At 38.5% G+C, this 23,866-nt stretch overlaps 1 protein-coding gene across 7 annotated transcripts in view; it reads left to right on the forward strand.

Annotated features, from left to right (window-relative positions):
- STXBP6 (syntaxin binding protein 6) overlaps nt 1–23,866 on the forward strand; it is a 264,226-nt gene that overhangs the window by 203,868 nt on the left and 36,492 nt on the right. For all 7 annotated transcript variants that reach the window (XM_082384264.1, XM_082384259.1, XM_082384265.1 and 4 more), the window contains 2 exons: nt 488–618; nt 1,553–1,718. In XM_082384264.1, the coding sequence (XP_082240390.1) occupies nt 488–618; nt 1,553–1,718 (297 nt within the window). The remainder of the gene's footprint in view (nt 1–487; nt 619–1,552; nt 1,719–23,866) is intronic.

A 23,866-nucleotide genomic window follows, 5' to 3' on the forward strand; every position in this document is an offset into this window, starting at 1 on the left:
CATCATTGTGCATTTGTAGCCTCCATTAGAGGAGCTTGGTGTTAATTATTCCTGTCGTGTTCAATGTGAGTGGATGACGGCATAAATGAAGCTGCCCTTACAATTAAAATTATACTGTAACTGCTTGAGGGTGCACATTATAATTTCTATTTCTTTTGAGTTCACCTGTTACTAAAGGCACACATATGCATTCATTTTCATTTTCTTCCTCTGCTTCTCTTTCTTTCTCTCTGTACTTATCTCTCCCTCTCCCTCCCTCCTTCCCTCCCTCCCTCCCTCCCCCCTCTTCCTCCCCTCTGTACTCATACACATACACATGTATATGCACACATATGTATACTTATCTCTCTATATACACACACACAAAGATATATCAGTTTTTCTCTCTCTCTTATTGCACATACGTATGTAGGTATTAGACACACCACTGAATGAGGACCTAAACCACCCTGCACCCCCACTAACCTGAGTGGTCTTTTCTTGGCAGTGACAAACAAGAAACCCACACAGGCATCCATTACGAAGGTCAAACAGTTTGAAGGCTCCACGTCGTTCGTGCGGAGATCACAGTGGATGCTTGAGCAGCTTCGCCAGGTTAATGGCATCGATCCTAATCGGGTGAGTGAACTGTCCAGTGCTGAGCGAAGGTGTTCTTTTCACACAGTGACTCTCTCATTGACCTTGGCAGGGTGATGGTTGTCTGAGTTATTTTTAACAAGACTATTTCTCTATTTCAGTTATGTGGCTAAGACTTTTTGATTCCTGTGCCCTTCTTATGGGAAATTATAAATCTTTTCATCATGTTTGATGGAGGCACCTAAGGGGATGAATACTGAAGAAGTGCTACTCCAGTAATATGTTTATCAGCCAAGTGCAAAGAGCAGAGTTCAGATAATCACATCTGTGATTATCAATATGAAAAACCATGTTCATCGAAGCTCCATTTATCTCCTAATGCCACCAGTGATGAGGATTATTTACCAAAAATCAAATAAATGAACTGCACCTTAAAAATGATGTATTAGGATTCCATTGGATTTAATAAGAGAAACATTTCATGGTAGAGTTATGTATTCCAAGTAAATTCCCTTTGCTCACACACTCACCATAAAATACATCAATAATGAGGAAAAAGAAAATGTAAAATGTAACTATATGCTAAAATAGTAAGGGGTAATCTTTTCCTACCAAAGGTTAGGGACAAGATTAATACTGTTCAGTGCCAAGAACCTAAAGGAATCCTTTTTCGAGTAATTGGGAAGGCAATGTGTAATCTGAATTCTGACACAAGTTGATATGCAGTTAAGCTAAAGAGACTTCTGTGCTCTTAACTTCCTGGGGACATCTAAAAATACCATGAGATTTGAGGTCTGCCTGATAAAGAGAGAAAGGTATACTCTCTGTGCACCTAGGTGCTAATAAAGATGAGTCTTGTGATTAGGACAAAAGTCTTTGAAAGGTGTTTTAGCCTTTATGAGTCTCTTAACGTGGTAAACTGGAAGCAGCAGTCTTTATAGCTTGAGATCAGTCGTTATTTCACTGTCTTTTCCAGGATTCTGCAGAGTTTGATTTGTTGTTTGAAAATGCTTTTGACCAGTGGGTAGCCAGCACGGCCTCAGAAAAATGCACCTTCTTCCAGATCCTCCACCACACCTGCCAGCGCTACCTCACAGACAGGAAGCCAGAGTTTATTAACTGCCAGTCCAAAATCATGGGAGGTGAGTGGGCGTTTGTATGACTTTCCTCGTTCCATTTCCTTAGACTCACTTTTACATTAAGAGTTAGGTGTTCAGCAGCATAATTAAAGACCAGAAAAAAAGAATCAAGACGCTCAGAGCTGGACCGCATGAGGACCCTTCTGGGAGTTCATTATATGCTAATCTAGACACAGTGGTATGTTTTCACTCTTATCCAAAAGCTGATCTTTTTAAAGGAATTAACTCCTTAGCTAAGATTATTTGTACTATGAGAACAAACCTGTCCCTTTATTAGAAAAACCTTTCCGTTTGGTTTCTTCGCGGAACACTCTTCTGGGTTGTTTTTTCCTAGTATTTCTCAAGATATTTTACAAATATTGATATGACCGTTCCTACAGATATAGTCCTTTTCTTTCAAATAGCACCTAGTCTCACATTTATTCCTTGAATGGCAGACAGAGCTGAAGTAGGATGAGTGCTATAAGCCAGCCTTAAGGAACGAGTACCAGCACTGGCAAGTTAATGAGAAACACTTAGAGGGTGCTTAGCACATTTCTTTTAGGTGGCATTTCTTTTTAGAGACTTGAAACTGTGCTAAAAATATAAAGCCTTGCCAGTCACTATGGGAGTTGAGGAAGAGTGTGTATATTATTGGTCTTTTCACTGACCTGTTCTCCTGGTTTTGAAAGCATCTTTTTAAAAATGTACCAACTTTGTCTTAACCAAATGTAAGTGAAGGTCACAATAGAGACATGACATCTTCCCCTTGGGCTGTATATATCATATGAACATGAGGCAGAATCCATTGTTCTGTCCCAACAGCTGCTACGCACACTCTCATTTTGCCATTAGTCTGGTAGATATTGTGGGAGAAAACGCTGTCACTACTTCATTATTTGCCACTGAAGTGTTAGTGTGCCTCTTAAATAGGAAGTTGCTCACATCATATGAACCTTGAAAGGTCTCTCTTAGACGCTGATAAAGACTCTTGTGTTACCACTTCTCTGTTTAGTCCTAGAAAAATATGAGGTGATGAGTGCATATTTTCTTCAAAGTGGCTACATCCTATGGTACAAAAGTGAAAAAAATATTAGACATAGACGTTGAAAGGAAAGGAAATATCAAACACTAACCTCTTACTGTTTGGAAAACATAATGAGACTCTATCACATCTGTGCCACCAATGTTGTTCGGATGAATCCTGCTTTGAAAGTCCAGCCTTAACAGACTTGGCCAAAGGTTAAAGCACCCAGGCTGAGGACCACAGATGGTCACGTTTTCAGGGAATGGAAAATTGGCCAAGCAACCCCAGCTTTCCCTCATTCTTCCTTAGGATCTTCTCTAGTATCCTAGAATCACATTTGCTTCTTGATCTTAAGTTCCTGCTATGAAACATTTTCCCCGTCGGTATCAGTACGGTCAGTAGCTTGCCTGGCTGGCCCCTAAGCAGAGTCTCCTCTAAAAAAGAGTGTGACGTGTGGATTTGAAATTTCTGTTGCCCTTGGAGACAGACTTTCTCTCGAGCACTCCAGTCCTCCAGCTTCCATCCTGGGAGCAGAGGGCATCAGAAGCAGAGGCAGTTCCATGGGGACGACTGCACTTCCTCAGAGTGGAAATATGAGGTGGAAGCAAGGGGGCACAGACTCACTCCACCGTCCCCATGAGGGAAACAAGCCGCCCCCTTCCTGCAAAGGTTAGGGAGAGCTCTGGGAACTCTCCCCTAAGGGACGGCGCTAGGTAGCCCTCTTCTCTGTTGTCTCTGAAGCTCTCCTTTCTTCTCTCAGAACAGGCCCTTTCATTCCTTCATTCACTCTTAGCTCATCATCCAACCACACAACATGTAAGTACTAAGTACCTACCATGAGCTAGTCACTTTGTTACGTCCTCGATGTGGAGAATCATTCTATGTTTGGTCCCTTAATAGACCCTAATTGCCACTACCCAAACCCCAGACTGGCAGGTCCCTAACAGCCTTTCCATATGCATTACCCTCTCGAATATCCTCAGACCTTTCCACACATTCCCACCCAGCTGCTTCTGTCATTGGCCCAGTCTTTTGATGTCTTCCACTGCCCTATGAACCCCAAATTATGCTGAGTTGAGACAAGAGTCTATATATCCATTGTTAAATTGTTGGTGTGTATAGTGCGTAAAACTAAAGATTGATTTCCTGTAGTAAGAAAAAGAATAAATTAATGAGACCAAATGCCAGAATTGGCTCTGCCTTCTGTGACCTTAGATGTGTCTCTCATCTTCCTTAGACCTCAGTTTTCCCTGGTGTAACATATGGGGGTTAGACTAGATGATATCTACAATCTGTCAGGTCTGTCGTTTGAGAATCTGTAATTCATAAGTTATAGCTTTATTGTGTAGGTTAGTCACTTCTTAATTTAAGAATCAAATAAAAGATTTAGTGCTGTTAAATATCGCCCAGTTCTAGATTCCCAGGGAAGGCAAAAAAGTTTGAATTAGACACATTGTAATTTGTTGGCACCACATACATCCTTAATGAGTACAGCCTGTCTTATTTAAACAGTTGCCTATCCTTGATAACAGTTGTACCAACACACCCTAATTAATTAGCATGCTGATTAGTCTTCCTTTCTGCCAGTTATCACAATTCAGAGACTTAAAAAAATTGCGTAGTTTTCGGGTCACTACATTCTGACCCCTTTAACTTTTAGGGTACCTACCCCATCTTCAGCAAATGAGATTTGTTCCAAATTTCACAAAATCTTTTGGTTTGTCCTTACGGTATGGGCCATAAGTGCTAGACACAATTGTTTTCCATGCTGTGAAATGTGATAGATTTTGTAGTTTTAGAGAACTGATGCTGCGGTTGGTGTGCTGTCCTCCATCAGGTTCTGTACATATGTTATCTCCTTTAGTTTTTACAGCAGCCTTTGGAAATACAATTTATCATCTCCATTTTACTGAGAAGGAAATAGGATCAGAGAGGTAATTAAACAGCTTGCCAAGGATCGTATAGCCTTTGTCCTCAAGTGGCAGGGCTGAGATTGAAACACAGGCCCTCACCACTCTAAACCATAGTCCTTGGGGTCACTGAGTGGCACACTCCAGGGAACACCATTGATACTGTCTTTGGTATGAATGGTGCCCCCTGGAGTTGTGCAGGAATTTTGGGATATATTTTAGCCAGCACATTCCTAGATATTAAAAAAGGGAACTAAGAGGAGAGGGCCAGAGATTATGAGCAGTTTTAACTCTTTTCCTACTTTTATTGAGGTATATGATTAAGATAATATGATGAAATCATCCGGGACCTTTAAAATCATTTTGCTTTTTGTTTTTTCTTTGTTTTTGTTCATAAGAATTTCAATATATTAAAGAGATGAAAGTGAGGCTATTTTAGTCAATGGGGAAGATGCTGGAGCCCTGGCCACTCACCAGACCTCTTAGATATTTTGTTTCTGATCTAACCCCCGTCATTGGGAAAACTGAAGCCCAGTAATTTTGAAGGACTTTTGAAGGACAAATCTGCTTGATTCCCACTGAACCACAGTTTCTTTAATACCAGTTCAAATAGGATTATCATTTAAGCATCTAGGTGGCGCCCCACCTATTCCATATGGCCAGGTTTTTCTTCTTGGGGAAAGTCAGTTACACAGAAATAAATTCTTCGGATTGCTTGAAATTCTCTCCTCCAAACATGATATTTCCTTATCTCCAGAGGATAGACTGGGGAGCTTTGATCTTCTGGTGCTGGTTACAGGATCCAGGAGACATGGCCAAAGTCTACAGTTGTGAAGACCCCCATAAATTGAAAGAGAGCGGGACGCTCTAAGCAGGTGTGAAGCTGAAAGCGTTGGTTTCTTCTGCCTTAGTCAGCATCTCTTCAGCCATCTTCTCTTCTCTGGATTGTTGGAGGACTTTGTCCTCAAGCCTCGGTCATTCCTGACCTCCACCCTACCTCTCTCGTAGTTCATTCGAGGTCAGTCACCTTTAGAAATAGAAAGCCATTCATTCAGTTGCTGGGTCCCTAAGCTACCAAGTAACCTGCAGAGAAGGAAGGCAGAGGTGTGGAGCAGTCTGGCTGCTGGAATATCACAGGGCATCAGGAGCGACAGGGCCCTGAAGGTGAAGTCTTGGGTTCATATAGGTCATATTTACTTTTTCTAAGATGGTAGTTTTTTTCTGTCTATAGTAAGCAGAGATGATGATATAAATGATATACTGTTATATGTGTGATAACACATTTGTACTACAAAGATGCCTTGAAGGAGTTAATCACACATGTAGAACTTCAGACTCTAGAAGAGAGACTTGCTTTCAACTAATTTATTTCAAGAGAAACATGGTCTGCCCCAAGTGGTAGCATCAGTTTACTTATAATGGACCTGTCATATTAAGTCAAGGTCCCAAGGGGGACTTTGTTTTGCTTTCTTCATGCTTCTTAACAAAATGTGAGCAAATCCCTCATAGTTCCCCATTGCTATTTTATTTACACTGACCTTCTGTAGTGATTACTGTCGGCCTATTATTTTTATGCCTAATTCTGTGAACTAAGGAAATCTTTAATGGTGTTGGCAACTTCTGTGTTAGAACCACAGAATAAATGCTTTGAAACCTATTTTCTTTTTTAGTAAGTGCGGTAAATTATTTGCAGGAAAAAAAAGTAATTTATTCCTCAAGGCAAGGTTCTGTTTAACCTGAAGCATGTCCTAGCATTCTTCTTGAATTCTGAGTCCAAACACCCTTGGCTACCTCATTCAATTACCTCTCACTCTTTCATCTGTTCTATGTGGGTCATCCTTTAGGGGGGGCCCCACCTAGATTGTTTGAACCCAGTTGGTTCCATAAGCATTTACTCAGCACCATCTGTCTGACAGGTACTGAGATACCTGCCAACATCCAACAACCAAGTAGGCACCTTTGCCAACTTTACTTATGTTCCTGGAGGGACATCAGATGTAAACAGATATGAAACAATATGATACACCAAGGTGATGGCTGAGCTGCATTTTAAGGGATGGTTAACAGTTGACAGACATACAAGGGCAGGATGAAATGAGTTCTCTCTTATTGCAACAGTTAATCTAGACAGTTTCATTTCAACGTTATCTATATTCAGAATTTGGAACGTGGCAGATTGTTTTTCCACAAAACAGGCTATTTTGCAGTGCCATGTATTTTTATCATCATCAAAGGGTATTTCTTAAGCATTGTCTATGTGCAGACCTTCAGATGATGATATAAAGCCCAGACTTCTGAGCTCTTTTAGAATTACAGGGACACAGATGTCTCTCTGATGTCTGCTTCATAGCAGGCTGGCCCTCATTTGCCCCTGCTGATTGGTATGCTGAAGAAGAACCAGATTGCTTTACTTTGGATTCCCCTGGGGTGGTACAGAATCTCAGGATTCAGACTGTGACTTTGTATTGTACTTTTCTCCCAAACAATGCAGGGGCATATCCCTGGGCAAGGTGTGCGAATATTTCACCTTGTGAGTGCCCCAGGCATGGGCATGTGTAAGGTGAGGTAACAGATAGGTGACACAAAGAGCACATGTATGCAGCCTAACAGGGCTCTTACAAAAAAAAAAAAAAAAAAAAGTGATCAATATGGTTTTCAATCCAAATGTATTAATATACTGCTCTAGTAGAATCTATAACATTTGCCATAATTTTTTTTACAGTTCTTCCTCGCGTTTTAATGTTTTCTGTCATTGAATAATGGCTTTGTGGGATGTGAACTTCACTCTCTTACATGTGCTCCGACCACAGTCATATCACAAAGAGTTGCTTATTTCTCAAGAATAAATTCATGTGTAATTTTGCCCCTACCCCTCAAACTTCAGCATACTCGGGGATGCGTGCAGACATACGCTGGTGATTATAATTCACATACCAAGTTAAATCGTATTAAAACCACCGTATTGTTGCTTCTTGATGACATGTAGATGGGGAGCAGGCCGGGCTGCTTAGCTGATGCACTGTTATGAGAGGGTCAGGAAGTGTTTCTCATAGTTCTTTAGATCTAGAGGAATCTATGTCATAGTTCCTCCAGTGAGTTTTTGTTACCCTTGAGGAAATAACAAAGTAGCAAACTTCAGTTATCCCGTACCATGAATACAAACAAGGAAAGTGGTTTCTGAGAACTTGCCTGAGGTCCCACAGCTAAATAAGGGCTGGAGCTAGTACCTGGGTCAAGGCCTCTCACTTTCCCCATCCATTCAGTGGGGACCAGGACTTCCAAGTTGCCTCAATAAGCACAGGTCTTCTTTTCCTTGTATTGATTCAGTCAAGCAGAAGAGGAGATAACTCCAATTGAACAAGATATTTATGAGGCTCAAATTAAAAATTCTGTTTGAAAGTTCTCTCTAGATGTCTGTTAATGATATTAATTGTATACACATGCAGACTTACCCACCACTCTCCCATCACTCCGTCCTCTTCATAGCAGCCCATACCATCCTTTCCTAGACAGCGTGATATTTTATTTAAGACTTGCTTTATAGAAACTTCTTGGAGACAGTAAGAAATTAAGAATAGAAACCAAAAATTATGCATCAATAAAAATAATGGTACAAATATTTAAACTATACAATTGGAAAAGCCCAGTTTGGGGGATTTTTTTGCTTTGGTTATTGGAATCCCACCAGTGTAACTACTACGTCAAACACAAGTTTGATATATACTGTGCTACACAAAGTACTAACAACCATCTGACATTGGCTGAGCGCTCTTAGGAGCAAGACATTGTAGCAGAAGCTATGAGGTGTTTCTTGATCTGAATCTTTTATGTATGTATGTTTAAAATTTAGGATGATATTACCAATCGTTATGTTGGGCATTTTGTGTGCTTTCTCATATTTTCTGATAGTCGTTCTATTCAATACTTCATCTTATTCCCAAAAGGTGAATTAAAAGCAGATGCTTTTATTTTCAGTAAGAAAATTGGAGTAACCAAGGACTAGTTCCTTAGGTCCCATCCAGTTCTATGCATGATATAAATGACTAGTAACTAAAGAAAAATTGGGTCACAGATGTGATTTTCTCTTTTTCATTGCTCATTGGCTGTAAGCCACACAGAAATGCATGCTGTGAAACAGCTGGTGGGTTATGGTTAGTCATCTTGAGCCAGAGTGACTTTGTGCATTAAATGCTTTGTGAATCATATCTCTCCACCAAAATCTTGAACCAAACCAAAGCTACATAAAGGGGACTTCTGAGGTATCATTTATTGGCCTGACAAGGATAATGAACATATTTTGTCTTCCCCATGGTTAAACAATCTGCAGTAGACAAGAGCCATTTCTACTTTCAGAATCAACCAGAACACATAATTGCACAACTTGATAAAGTGAAAAGAGCACAGACTAGAATCACTTACCCCTGTTTCTGATGGCATCACTCATTAGCTCTGTAACCTTCTCTAAGCTGCTTAACTTACACTCAGCCTCTCTGTATCATGTATAGCAACGTATACCTTCAAGGAATGGTGTGGGGATTAAAATGAATTTTAAAATATTCAATCAGATGGGATTTTTGCAAAGTGCCAGTACATGTCTGAATATCCTATTAAAAAATTATTATATGCCTATTCATAATATTACATGATTTCTTCTAGGATATTTATCGAAAGCCCTTTCTTATGAAAGAAGTAAGAAAATATTCTTAAACTTTCCTAATCCATGTTGGCCATTAGAATTGCAAAAAAAAAAAAATTAGTAATTTTGTTGTTCCAAGTGGGAAGGAGCTGAGCTATATTATAGACGTTTCAGACGTCTGGAATGCCGAGTTGTTTGCCTGGTTTATAGAATGCTGAATGTGTCGCATTTTATGTTTGACATTTATAGAATGCATATGTTACTGCTGGCTTTACCAAAACAACAGTGTTCAAAATGTATTGAGTGACACTGTGCCAGAGATCAGGGCACATAATTCAGATCTTCTTGTAGGAAAGAAAAAACCTAAAACATGTTTTCTGAACTTTATAAGAGAATAGAAATGTTCTTTTTCCACCAACGTGTCTTCAACCTAGAATATTTCTTTGAGTCCAGTTCTCTTTACACAGCCCCAACAGGAGACACATGGATCAGAGGTAAAATTGTTTAATATTGTTAGACAGGAAGTGGTATTTCCAAAACAGACATAAAAGGCATGCTGCATGATTCCCATACTTCTAGATTTAGAGACAAATACAATTTTTAAAAGAATTTGGGAGACAAGTTTGCCAACCAGTTTTCTATATAAGATGTTAAAAAGAAATCTTCATATCCAGCATCACCAGTTTCACAAAAGAAAGTTTACTTTCATACTAAAAGATACAAAGGACATCAGGGCTAGTCCTTAAATTGGAAACATTTACCTTTATGAAAAACTTACTACATCTGGTCCTTATCTTAGTTCATATAGACCAATAAAAACTCCATCATTGACTGGCATTTAAAAGTTGTTGCTCTGCTGTAACATAGAAGCATCAAGAACTAAAATTACTTGGAATTTTAGTGAAGAGAAGCTGTAAATTCACAAGAACAGTAACTGGTTCTAAAAATGGTCATTTAGTGATCTGTCAAATTCATTCCCACTTCTGGGGGAACCCACTCAGAGCACACACCTTTTGGACAGCAGAACAGATCATCTTCCGGGTTGAAGGCCATAGTCCTATTCCTTCCCTGGAACAGAGGTAGGGAACTTGTGCATAGTACCTGAGAAACTACCCAGGAATGTGAGATTTCTAAAACCTTTAGTGAAGGAGTAAATGAAATGGCCTTTTTTTCTCACATTATATCCTAGGCTTTTAAAAATTTCAGCCTTGTATCTGATCATCAAAATAAGACTAAGCCTCTAAATTTATCATAAGTAGTTATTTGAAATTTGGACATTGATATAAATCTGAATGCTGAGACTTCAGATTTATAAGACCAAACATTTTTCACCCTTCCACTTGCAATATGCCTACCCAGGGTTGGGTTTATTAGGTGTCCTGCAAGAAGCAAGAGCATTAGGATTGTCAAATTTAGGAAGCAAAAGTAGAGGATGCACAGTTAAATTTGAATTTTAGATAACAATGGATAATTTTTTTGTGTAAGTATATTCCATGCAATATTTGAGACAACTAAAAAATTATCCATTGTTTGTCTAAAGTTCAAATTTTATCGAGTGTCCTATATTTTATCTGGCAACCTTCATGGGCATCCCAGTTTCTAGCTGCCATAACCAATATGGAAAACATAATATGTTTATTGTTATGTAGATAAATAAACTTTATGATGGCCAATTATTAGGACTTTAAGATACATTGAGATGGAAATCTCCCAGGCATAATGTTAGGTTAGCCGTTCAAAGATACAAACAGATAAAAATATGAGACAGACTGCTAAAGAAGGACTATTAGAAGAACTGAGAGTATTCATGTCTTATTGTGGCTCTTCTACACAGAAAAATGCTGTGAAATGCAAATTAAAGTATTAATAAGTATAGCAATTCCACTAAAGCTCTTTTGTTACCAAACATGAGATTCCTGGTTACTTTTGCACAGGGAAGAAAGCTCAGTCTTGAGTCTGAATGTCTTTGGCTTGGTTTTGAGGAGTTAGTTTCCTGCAAGAGCAGTGAAAGGAGCCTGCCATTGACTCTTGGGGACACCAACAGACCAAAGGCTCTCGTGTATGGAGAAAGAGTAAGAAGTTCTAGGGTCTCAAGAACTAGAAGCAGCTGCCACTTAAAAAATTTAGCCTCCTGTCTGACCAGTCTGATGGTTTTCTCAGTAATGGGAGTGACTGATCTAACAAGGATCCCTTGTCACACCCTGTAGCTTGCCTACAAGCTTTGGCTTATCTTTACACATCACACTGACCATCTGTAGCCTCCTCTCATTGTCAGGTAAATGAACATGGAAGATAACCCTGGCTTAGCTTTGGATTGGTTGGTTTGATTTGGTTTTTGTTCTAGCTTCTTATGAGTATAACATCCAAAGGTGATGGTACTATAGGTCCCATTTACCATTCAGTGGGTCCTACCTATGAAAGGGGAAGAATGTCTTCAGTATTTTCTAACTGTGAGAGCACATTCAGCATAAACACTTCAACTGCAAGACTTGAGTGACAGGAAGGCAATAAAGTAAGTATATCATTATATTGAGGTAAAATACATGTTTTAGGAAAAGAATGAGGACAAGTCTTCATTGGCCTAGGGATTTGTTTACTTTGTCTAACTTTTGAGGGGTTAAATTGTGAGGTGACAAATGTGTGCCTTTTAAACTTAGTGGATGCTGTTAGTGGGAAAGCAACTATTTGTTTTTCTTTTATTTAAATTCATAGTCCATGCCAAAAAGACAGTAGTAGGAAAGACTCAGAGTATTTCTGAGTTTAGATACCTAAGCAGAAGCTGATTATTTATACTTTGAGAAAATCTACATTGTCATAATCACTCATAATGCTATGCCCTATAGAAAAGAACTTTCAAGTGGAATCAATATTCCCCTCATTGAACCTGATCGAGAACATTCTGGTCAGAATCAGCTTCATGTCCCTTATAACCCAGAGAATTAAATGGGACAGAGTGTAATGGGTAAAAGTCAGGAGCATTCCATGCTTCACATATAAATATTGCACCAGATCTAATCTCCTTGTGATTATGTATACTATTATATATTATTCCCACTATCAGTGTTTCACTCCATCCTATGGACCTATTTTCACAGTTGGTTGATTTTATTGATCTTCTTTCCAGTTCCCATTATAAGAGGTTGAGACTTACAGAGGGGAAAAAAAGATGTTTTTCACAAGGTCAGAGTAGATTCACACATCTGTGATAAAAGCCAAAATCCTGTCCTGATGGTTGGGTTCTAGTAATGTTAGGTTTCTTAGACACCAGGTGAAGGAGAGAAAAAACACTTGTAATTTTAAGAAAGTCTTTATGGTGTCAGTATACAATCCTTGTGTATCTTCCTTAAGCTTTTGACTTTCAAACTTGAATAAGACAGAAAATATTATAATTGTTTAAAGGTTTACATCATTTAAAAGCAAATTGTTCATCTTAGAGTTAAAATATATTTTTTCTATCCACAGTATGTTTACCATCTTGGCCATTTGTGTTAGTTTCCTAGTGATGCTGTACCAAATTATCACAAACTTAGTGGCTTAAAACAACACAAATTTATTATCTTCTAGTTCTGGAGGTCAGAAGTCTGGAGTGGGTCTTCAGGCAGTGTTCCTTCTGGAGGCTCTAGGGAAGAATTTGTTTCCATGCCTTTTCCACCTTCTAGAGGCTGCTTGTATTCCGTGGTGTGTGGCCTGTTTCTCCATCTTCAGAGTCCCCAGTGTAGCATCTTCAAATCTCTCTCTTTGGCTTTTACACTCCTGCCTCCCTCTTAATAAAGACCCTTGTGGTTATATTGGGTCGACACAGGTAATTCAGGATAATCTTACCATTGAAGACCCTTAAGCACAGCTGCAAAGTCCCTTTTACCATGTAAGGTAACATATTCACAGGTTACAGGAATTAGGATATGGGCATCCTTGAGAAGCTGGTGTTCTGCCTACCATACCATTTTTCTAAGAGCAATAATATACACGATTGTATAATACTGTCCTACATTTAATTTTTTTCCTTTCATAAGATATACTTTTAAATACTACCTATAGACTATATTACTTGTACTAATCTATTATAATTTAAGACATTTAGAAACACCTAAACTTTTTAGGAAAGCCCAGTACTTAAGTAGCTGAAAGGGCTTGCCATGTGCTAGATTATCCAGTAGTTCCTTACTTTACCAACTGGGGTATTTGTACCTTTCTCTTCACTTAAGGAATTGATTTTCCTTAATAATTACACAGGTTCTTTACAAGTTTCTAGGAAGTCTTAGTATTTAAAGCTTTTGATGATGAAGATGTTGTAGGCCATTTGGTTTTGTTAAAAATCATCCTTTTCCTTCATATTCCCCTTCCTGCATCCTCAGAAAATGATCCCAATGCCCTACTTGCAAATACCTTGGTGGTATTCCTCTTGAGACGGACAGTCCCTCTTCAGCTTTGATATAAAATGTCAAGGTCAAATGTATTTAACACATGCTCATCAGACAAGTTCACATTAGCTGGTTGGACTTATCTCTTTAATTCAGCATACATTTAGAAGTGATCTAACATGAGCCCCTGAAATGCAACTAGAATATTAATTCAACAGTTTTCTGTATTGCTTAGGGTGTGTACTGCTTTCCCTGTGGTGTTGTTTCTTAAACCCTGTCTTCCCAGTATGGTATGTTAGACACTAAAAAGAAAAAGACTTTGCACAGATCTGGGTTTGAATTTCTGATCTGTCATTTACTATCTGTGGACAAGTTACTTAAACTGTAAGCTTGACTTCCTCTTCTTAAATAGAATAATAATGCTTATTCCACAGGGTTGTTATAAGATTTTAAATAAGGTCATATATGAGCATTTAGCATGGTACATAAGGAGTACTGTGGAATGTAGGGGTAGCTGTTATAATTAATAATTATATTAATATATTATAATTATTTTCTTCTTTAAATTCTGCCTTCCTGCTATTGTTCTTCCTTCCCTCCTATTCTGAATAGAATCTGAATTCCAGTCAGACACAGAGGAGGGAGTAGAAATACAGAGATACATAGCTTTTTTTTAGTGTCTCTTCCATCAGATACAGTAGAGGTACAGTCATATGTATTTGTATTTGCATTTTTCTTCTGGGAAGAAAAGCCAGCTAATGCTGATAACGTTGATAGTCACCATATTGAGTTCCTACTATATGCCAGACAATTTTTTTAGTTCACATTAATCCAAAAAAGTAATCATTGTTATACCCATTTACAGGTAAAGAAACGGGGTCTCCTAACGTTACTTAACATGCCTAAAGTCACATAGATAATAAAGGAAAATCAAGATTTGAACCTGCCTATTCCTAAAATATACCTTTCCGCCTTCCCCATTAGAGAAAAGTAGAGGAACTCTTCAAAGCTATCACTGATGCATGTTTTTGTCTAAAAGTTCCAAGTGTTCCTCCAACAAAATGAGATTCTATTCTCATTTCATCAGCAATTAGTATAGTTCTTGACATTGGTCAATGCTGTGTTTTCAGGATAACATTTGAATTATAGCATTCATTGCTTTATCACTGTTATTTTCCAGGCAAGTATTTGACTAAGTTCACTTTCCTAATGCTGCCCTTTCTTATGGTGTTTCAGATCTATTTTCTTTTCCTCTAGGAACACATCTTTGAAATCATATTATACTTAAAAAAGAAAATGCAATATTATTTGTTGAAATATAAGGTATACATAAATTTTCAGGAATACATATGTTATATAAAGTACGGTACATTTATATTCGACTCCTGTGCATAATAAACACTTATAGGCCAGCAACATGCACAGGAAATTAAGATGGAGTCCTAGGTAAGGCAGCCTTTGAAAATAGATTATGTATGTATCTTCTTTTGGGAAATAAAAGACTTGGAAGAATGTGTTAAAGCTTTCTTCAATGCTGATTAAGAAAATTCCAAAATTAAGCCTTCCGTCTTTTGGACTATTATACTTCTCAGCTTCATCCTTTAAAAGCTGAGTAAACACAAGTACAAATAGCTGGATTTCTTTCTGATTAAGATTAGGTTAAAAGCTGCAGAAATTTTAAGTTCTAATACAGATAAAAATCAACAGGACCAGTGAGTTACTACTGCTTCGCAACTTTTTTTTTTTTTTTCTGTTAAGAAATGTAAATTGAGGCGACTTCCCTGGTGGTCCAGTGGTTAAGACTCCATGCTCCCAATGCAGGGGGCCCGGGTTTGATCCCTGGTCAGGGAACTAGATCCCACATGCATGCCGCAACTAAGAGTTCGCATGCCGCAACTAAAAGATCCCACATGCTGCAACAAAGATCCCACACATGGCATGAAGATCCCACGTGCCACAACTAAGACCCAGCACAGCCAAGTAAATAAATAAATATTAAAAAAAAAAGAAAGAAATGTAAATTGAAATTCATCATTTGGGACCATCTACTTTCAATTAGCCAGGCCTAGGTAAATAAGAGAATCTATCAGTAGGATATAATCAGCTTGTTCTTTGTTTGCTGGTGAGAACAAATGGAAAAATAAGTATTATCACTGCTGAACATTGTAGAATTTTTGGATTGTTATATTGATAAAAATGAATGTTTTAAAAATTGACTATTGGTGCAGTTTGATGTGAATTCGCATTTTAAGGCTCCTTCAGCACCACCACATACAAAATAGAGGAAATTAAAAAGAAATAATCACTTTCAGAAAAAAGGTAAGTATGCATAAACCAGCAACATAACAGAATCACAAAGCGGTTAGTAGGAATGAAGCTGCTTGCCTGCTGGGCTGCAGGTCTGGAAAGAGGTAGTTTGAATTCCATGCTGTTACAGTGACTAAAAGTACCCCATGCAAAGCAGGAGACCAGAGCCACATTTGCTTTGTGGAAACACAGCTTCTCTGCCCAAGCAAGGAATCTACAAAAAAGCCATGACCAACTGATCTATGGGGAAGTGGCTTATAAGAAAGAATCTGCATTCCTGGGGAGGCAACAGAAAGAAGACATAGTCTCCCACCCAAGACCTGGAGCCAGCTGCCCACTGGCTTGGCACTGGCTCTGCAGTATCCAGAATAGCACCCAGGAGCCTCAGACCATCACCTTAAGTCCCAGTTGTCTTAGGGGCCAGTACCAGAAACAATAAAACTACACATAGGGGAGAACGGACCAAGGTGGTGAGGAGGAGGAGGAAGAAATTAAAATTCCCCACTCAGGAAGAATGTACTAACCAAAATTCTATAATATATGAGAAATCCAAAAAAAAAAAAGGGGGGGAAATTTACTCCAAATGAAATGAAAATAACAGATCAATTTGAAAATGACTTTAAAATAAGTATGCTTATGATACTCAAAAGATAAAGGAATTAGAAAAAAAAATAACAAGATATTACAAAACAAAACCAAAACTCAATGAAAAAATGAGGTAGTGGGGAGGAGAGAATTCTGAAAATGAAAAAATATAGTCTGAAATACACTGAGTTGTTAGAATAAACTCTAGATTGGCCACAGTTAAAAAAATCAATGAATTGGAAAATAATGAGAAATTCACCCATAATGCAGCTCAGAGAGATGAAGAATATAGAGGGGCAGGTGTGCATGGAAGATAGAAGAGGCTCTACCATTCATCTCATAGGAGTTTCTGAAGATGAGTCTATCAGAATGGTGAGAAAGCAGTATTCCAAAAGATATGAGCTAAAACTTTTCCAGAATTGAAGACTCCGATTGAGAATACCACCAAGTGCCACACTTGAGTATTAAACAAAGCTATACCTAGACAAAAACATAATGAAGGAGTAAAACACTGAGGACAAAGAGAAAATCTTCAAAGATACTAAAAATAAGTTTCCTACAGTGGAAGGACAAACTGATGGCTGTTACCGGCACTAAGAGATGCCAGAAGTCAATAAATTAATTTCCAGAAATAACTGTCAATCTAGAATTCCATACCCAGCTAGACTATAATTTAGAAGTGAGAGAAAAACAGATATTTTCAGACAGGCAAAGATTATTTGCTTCCTCCTCCACCCTTGCTGAAAGAGCTACTAAATGCTATACCTCAACATGAAGCAAAGTGAACCCAAAGGCAAGGAGTAGGATGTGAGAAATAACAGTGATCACGAATATGGTAAAAATACATCGCCAAACTAAATTGCCTAATGATTATTTTTTAAATTATTTCGGATGTTTCCTTTAAAAAACTGGAGCTAAAATTCTAGACATAATTAAGGAATATATGCTGTATGTTCAGTGGATAGTTAATCCATGCTGAAGTCTGTGCTGAGAATGATAGAATTACTGAATTAATTTGACTTTGATAGGGAAAAAAAGTCATAGTTGCATCTGTTAGACTTCTGGTTTTAAAATGGTGGAATAAAAAAAGGATTTTCCTCTCTTCTCTTGAATACTATCCAAAATCAACTAAGAGAATGTAGGATGCAAACTATCTCTGATGAGTTGAGTAGCTGTCTCTTAATTACAAACCCCTATATGTGGGGAAGGCCTGACAAATACAGTAAAGGTCAAGGTAGACCCCCAGGGAGAGCTCTCATAGCTATGGTCTCAGAGCATAAAGCCAGCAGAATGAAATGGTCCAAAGTGTATGCTAACAATCCCTTTTTGAACAATGAGCAGATGCCAGAAAAGCTCTGGGAGTTTGATGGACTCAGCTTGGCACGATGCCTAGACAAGCAAGAAAGGCTAAACACAGAATCACAGTCAAAGCCATATTTGTAGGAATCAATCTGTTGATGGAGGAGGAAGGAAACTGAATTCTATGTAACCCTGTGGTACAGATCTCATTTGGGAAAATAAAGGCTCAAGAGGCCTCTGTCACACAGCCCTGTGTCATAAAGAGAACACCTGGTGCCTGCTCTAGAATGTGGTCTTCTTCCCTCTTCAGTAAGGTGAACCTCCTGCAAATAGGTGTTCAGAAAGTGATCATCTTATTTTCAAAATGGTCATCCCAACAAAGCCAGCTTAGGCAGCTTCATCACTTACTAGGTTAGTCCTTACACAATTCATAACCTCCCTAAACCATGGTTTTTGTTAAAATAGGGTAAGAGCTCCTCCCATATAGCACTGTGCGTAGGATTAAATAATATATGTAAAACACTAGGCATGCCAACACATGATTAAAAGTCAGTAAATATTTGCTAATCCACAGAGAGGTCCAACCATCTATCTGTGAGGTGGAATTCCCAGGGCTAAGCATTGACTTGCCTTCCGTTTCCTCTTGCTCTCTGAAGAGTAGTGATTAAGATCACAGATTCAGGAGCAAGAATGCATGAGTTTGAATCCTACCTCTCACCTACTAGCCTTATGATCTAAGCCAAATTATTCATCTGGGCCTCAGTTTTCCCATCTGTAAAGTGAGAATAATAACAGTACCTACATCACAAAGTTGTTGTAAGGATTAAATGAGTTAATTCTTGTAGAGCATTTTGTATAGTGTCTGGGATAGAGTAGTTCAGTACATATTAACTATTAGTAGTTAATATTTTTCAAGAATTACAAGTCACACCATAGATATGGTTACCATACTTCTTAGGTTTTTAGGAACAGTCACTTTCTCAGGAATGGGATTCTTTTCTTTTTTTTTTTAACATGCTTTTATTTTTTCAAAGATTGCTTTATTCTTTTTTTTTTTTTTTAACATCTTTATTGGAGTATAATTGCTTTACAATGGTGTGATAGTTTCTGCTGTATAACAAAGTGAATCAGCTATACATATACATATATCCCCATATCTCCTCCCTCTTGTGTCTCCCTCCCTCCCACCCTATCCCACCCCTCTAGGTGGTCACAAAGCACTGAGCTGATCTCCCTGTGCTATGTGGCTGCTTCCCATTAGCTATCGGTTTTACATGTGCTAGTGTATATATGTACATGCCACTCTCTCACTTTGTCCCAGCTTACCCTTCCCCCTCCCTGTGTCCTCAAGTCCATTCTCTCCATCTGTGTCTTTATTCCTGTCCTGCCCCTAGGTTCTTCAGAACCTTTTTTTTTTTTTTTTTTAGATTCCATATATATGTGTTAGCATAAAGTATTTTTCTCTTTCTGACTTACTTCACTCTGTATGTCAGACTCTAGGTCCATCCACCTCACTACAAATAACTCAATTTCGTTTCTTTTTATGGCTGAGTAATATTCCATTGTATGTATGTGCCACATCTTCTTTATCCATTCATCTGTTGATGGACACTTAGGTTGCCTCCATGTCCTGGCTATTGTAAATAGTGATGCAACAAACATTGTGGTACATGACTCTTTTTGAATTATGGTTTTCTCAGGGTATATGCCCAGTAGTGGGATTGCTGGGTCGTATGGTATTTCTATTTTTAGTTTTTTAAGGAACCTCCATACTGTTCTCCATAGTGGCTGTATCAATTTACAAGGAATGGGATTCTTTAAACATAGAATTGACTGATTTTTTTTTTTTTTTTTTTTTTTTTTTTTTGGCCAGGGTGTAATACCCTATTGCTAGATCATGTATTCCAAATTTTGGTTTATTTTGATCATAAGCAAAATTGTTTTGCCAATGGTTAGTTATTTTTTTAAGGTAGATCAACACCATGTGTTGAATAAATTGGTTGTGGGCTGGTACCACCCTTGAATAACTTGTTAGTTATGAGCCTAGAGCAGAGATCTGCAAACTATAGGCGTCAGGCCAGATCCAGCCTGTTTGGTAAAAAGTTTTATTGAAATACAACCATGCCCATTAATTTAGATATTTGCTTATAACTTTCACACTACAACAACAGATTGAGTAGTTATGCCAGAACATTATGGCCTTCAAAGCCTAAAGTATTTACTATTTGGCCCTTTACAGAAAAAGTTTGCAGACTTCTGCCCTAGAGTAGTAGTTTTCAGTAAACTTTTAGTCAAATACAGCATTTTGGGATGCATTTGATTATGGGCTTTAGCGTACTTTGAAAATATAAAGGGTAATGTAATTAGAAGGAAGTTGGTAGTGATATGGTTACAGCCCCCCATAATGTTTTTTGTGATTGCATGAAAGCTGTCAATCTACAAGAAGATGGTAGGGAATCCCACTCCTTTCTCTTAGTGTGGGAAACATCAGATTTGGGACCTAAGAGCTTGCTGCTGCTCTTTTTGTTAAGGGATGCTATCAAGGCCAATATGTCTAAAATTAGAGAACAGAACAGAAGGAGGGCAGACAGGGACAGACATGCAACTTCCACTCATAATCACAGAACTCAAGTCCCTGTGGGGTTGCTTGGCCGGGTTCCTTGTTGAGAAGGGAGATCCCTGATGGACCTGGATCATTGGGACTACCTTTTTCTTTTCTTTCCTCTTCTTTGCTTTGGATTTTTTGTTTTATTTTCTTCAGACTGATTGACTTTTTAATCTCAGCTTATAGAAAACATCGCTATTTAAATCTGTTGGGAATGTTTAAATGGGTAGAAAGTAGGAATTAAGTAAGGGAGGGCATCGTGTGTGTGTGTGTGTGTGTGTGTGTGTGTGTGTGTGTGTGTTTTAGTAACTTTATTTTCTAAAAATCTATCCTGCAAGTGTTTTCTTCCTGCATCTTCACTCTTTAAAAATAAATAGAAACAAGGACAAAAGCTTATCATGATACAGGTTTAGGCAGCCAAATTCAGCTTTTAATAAGTTAAGGTCAACCAGAAGTTCTGCACTTGGCTGCTACAAAGCACTGTCCTTCCAGCAGCATTGCTAGCTCATCTCATGTCTTTTCCCAGGGATGGAGTCCGTGGCATCAGCTGCTGAGAGAGAGGGATGGAGATATAGACTGTTATGGCATAGAGCACATACTGACACACCCCTGAGTAAGGAACCTCCTGGGTTTGCCAGAGGGTGATGGCGAAAGAGGAGATGTCAGCTTTGGATGTTATGATCTCTTCTGTCAGGAGTCCTGGGGCTCCCTGGGGGTACGTGCCTCCTGGGTGGTAAGGAGGAGTCTGGATGCAACCCGTCACCGATCTTGCAGACATCCTGCCCACTTCCATGACTACACACCACAACAAATATGTCTGTTGCTCATTTAAGAGCCAGCAAAGCTCTCAGTTGGGAAACTGAATCCAGATCCTCAACCAGAATTTAACAAGAAGGAAAAGATTCTTTTGGTTGCCAAACTCCAAGAGGTCATTAGCTGTTGTTCTTCCTTTTTAGTTCCTATTTCCAGCCATCGTCAGTTCACCAGTGCATCTCGGACACTTATGCTCCCTAGAGATGACCTAGTCTTTCTGGCAGACCTCCCTTAGGGTGGGAAAGTCCAAGATAAAGATGCTCATCTACAGCTAGTCAGGTCAGAGCACTAGCCTAGACCTCTTTGAGTAATAACGAGTGTTATGTTTCCTACTCATTTGTTGTCTTTCTATTTAATTTTACCAACACGTTCTGCCCTAGCCTTCACTGAAATGAGCCCGAGTCCCTGTGTAGCAGAGCTCTGGGTGACTGTGCTGGCAGGTGCTCTACCTGGACTCAGCCCCAAAGTTCTAGGGACAGTTCCAACCTGCTCACACAGTTCCTCCTGCCCACCACCCCCAAAGCCACAGAACAACCTTTTGCTGCCTCTTTTTCTTGCCTTTGACTAAAGTATATGTGTGGAAAAACTTAACATGTGAATATGCCACTTGAGGGTACAGTTGGGTGGCAATACATGATCAGGTCACTAATGGTGGATCTGCTTCTATTCCTGAACTTAAACCAAGAAAGACAGTAGTTTAGCTTCTTACAAGAGTATCCATTTAAATATTTCCATGGAAATAACTGCCTGGTGGCCCCTCAAGTTTGCATAGTTCTCAGACTCCTTTTCGTCTTTAAGAATACTAAGTTTTCCTGTGTTCTGCAGAGCTGAGGAATTTGTCCTTTTTTCTTCCATCTTCCCTGCTGTTTCAACTTCTTGTTTTAGATCATTTGTGTCAACTTACATTTATTCAAAATAAGCAAAGCGTTCAATTACCTGAAAAAGAGAATAGAAAAAATTGCAATGCCATAGATTCCCTATAACTTCTAATAATTATGTCTGTATCGACTAACATATGAATTAAAATATTCATGTTCTTGATGTCTTCTAGTTCACAAAAGGAAATGATTACTGCATTTTGTCAAGCTAATGCCGATATGATGATATGTTAAAACATTCTGCTTGCAGCTGCAAGTTAGTAAGCCATATAAGGGAAAGCTTTAATTATAGCTTCATCCTGCAGTAAAAGTGCTTAATTAGACTCATGTAAGATTTTACTTGAAGCTAGATTTTTTTCTGAAGATTTACAGAATTAAGAAAAAGATTTCTTTTCCTATTCATCTTCCTCTTTCACTTGTTGACCTTGATCCATACATACTTCCACCCTAGTTTCCTCCTATAACAAGAACTAACATAAGGAAATTTTAGTCTGTCAATTAATAGATACCCTCTTGACTGGTTGTTGATTTTCACTTCAGAGTTACGAGTTTTCAAATGCTATCTGTCTTTAGTATTTTGACCAGGTCTTGAGTGCAAAATAAATATTTCACACTTACAAAGTCCCTTTCTGTACTGAATCGAGTGGTACTGTTTTGCATTTTGCCAGTAATGTTATTAAAAACCATTCAAGTACCAAAGCTTGAGTATGATTTCGTACATACCTTCAAGGGTGTCACTCACTGAAAGGTGCGCACGGGTACTGCTCCTGGCTTTCTTGAGTGGCAGTGAAGGGTGGAGGGACAGCTAGCATCCCACCTCTCTCTGCTGCTGTTTCCAGTCCTCCTAATGGTCCCAGTGACTGCAATATACGGTCTGTCTTGTACAGTACACTATTGCTTACCTTGCTGCCATTTTTTCTTTTAGTTTACCCATGGATACATTTTTGATAAGAAGGCAAGTAGAAAATGGGTATTTGAATGTACATTGCACAGAGAAAATGACATTTTGAATCTTGTTACTAAGAGTAGCTACAGCTACAAATTCAAAGCAGAAAATGAGATGTTAATAACAATACTTATATTAGTGTATTAAAGTCTGTTTTTAGATTTTAAATCATAAAATTAGGTTAATGCTTATTTTTCAATAGCACCTACTTTTTTTATCCTTACAGTACAGAATTGAGTAAAAAAGAACTTTCTAAAATAAAATTTAGTATTTTTAATTAGATAATGTTATGGACTGCATGTTTTTCCCCCCCATAATTCATATGTTAAAACCCCAACCTGCAGTGGGATGGTATTAGGAGGGGGGGCCTTTGGGAGGTATTAGGTCATGAGGGTAAAGCCCTCATGATGAGATTAGTGCCCTAATTATCAGAAGGGAGCTTGGGTTCCCCTCTGTGCTATGTGAGGACATAGCAAGAAGATGGCCATCTACAACCCAAGGAGAGAACCTTTCATTTAGTTAAATAAAACACCTTTAAGGAGGTCTTCTAAACCTGGATACTCTCCTCAAAATGTTTTGAAAATATGAACATCATCCCTTTTATTGGTCAGAACAACACTTGGTTATGCTATGATAACAAGCATATGTCAGAATCTCAGTGGCTTAACAAATAAGACATTATCTCTCACTTCAACAAGTTCAGTGAATTTAATTCCTCTTGAGGGCAGCTTTTAAGTGGTGTCTCAAAGATCCAGTTTGCTTGCATCTTGTTGATCCACCGTCTCAACAGGTTCCTTCCAGAGTC

This window comes from Balaenoptera borealis (genome assembly GCF_965194805.1).
Source record: "Balaenoptera borealis genome assembly, chromosome: 3".
NCBI classification, from domain to species: domain Eukaryota; kingdom Metazoa; phylum Chordata; class Mammalia; order Artiodactyla; family Balaenopteridae; genus Balaenoptera; species Balaenoptera borealis.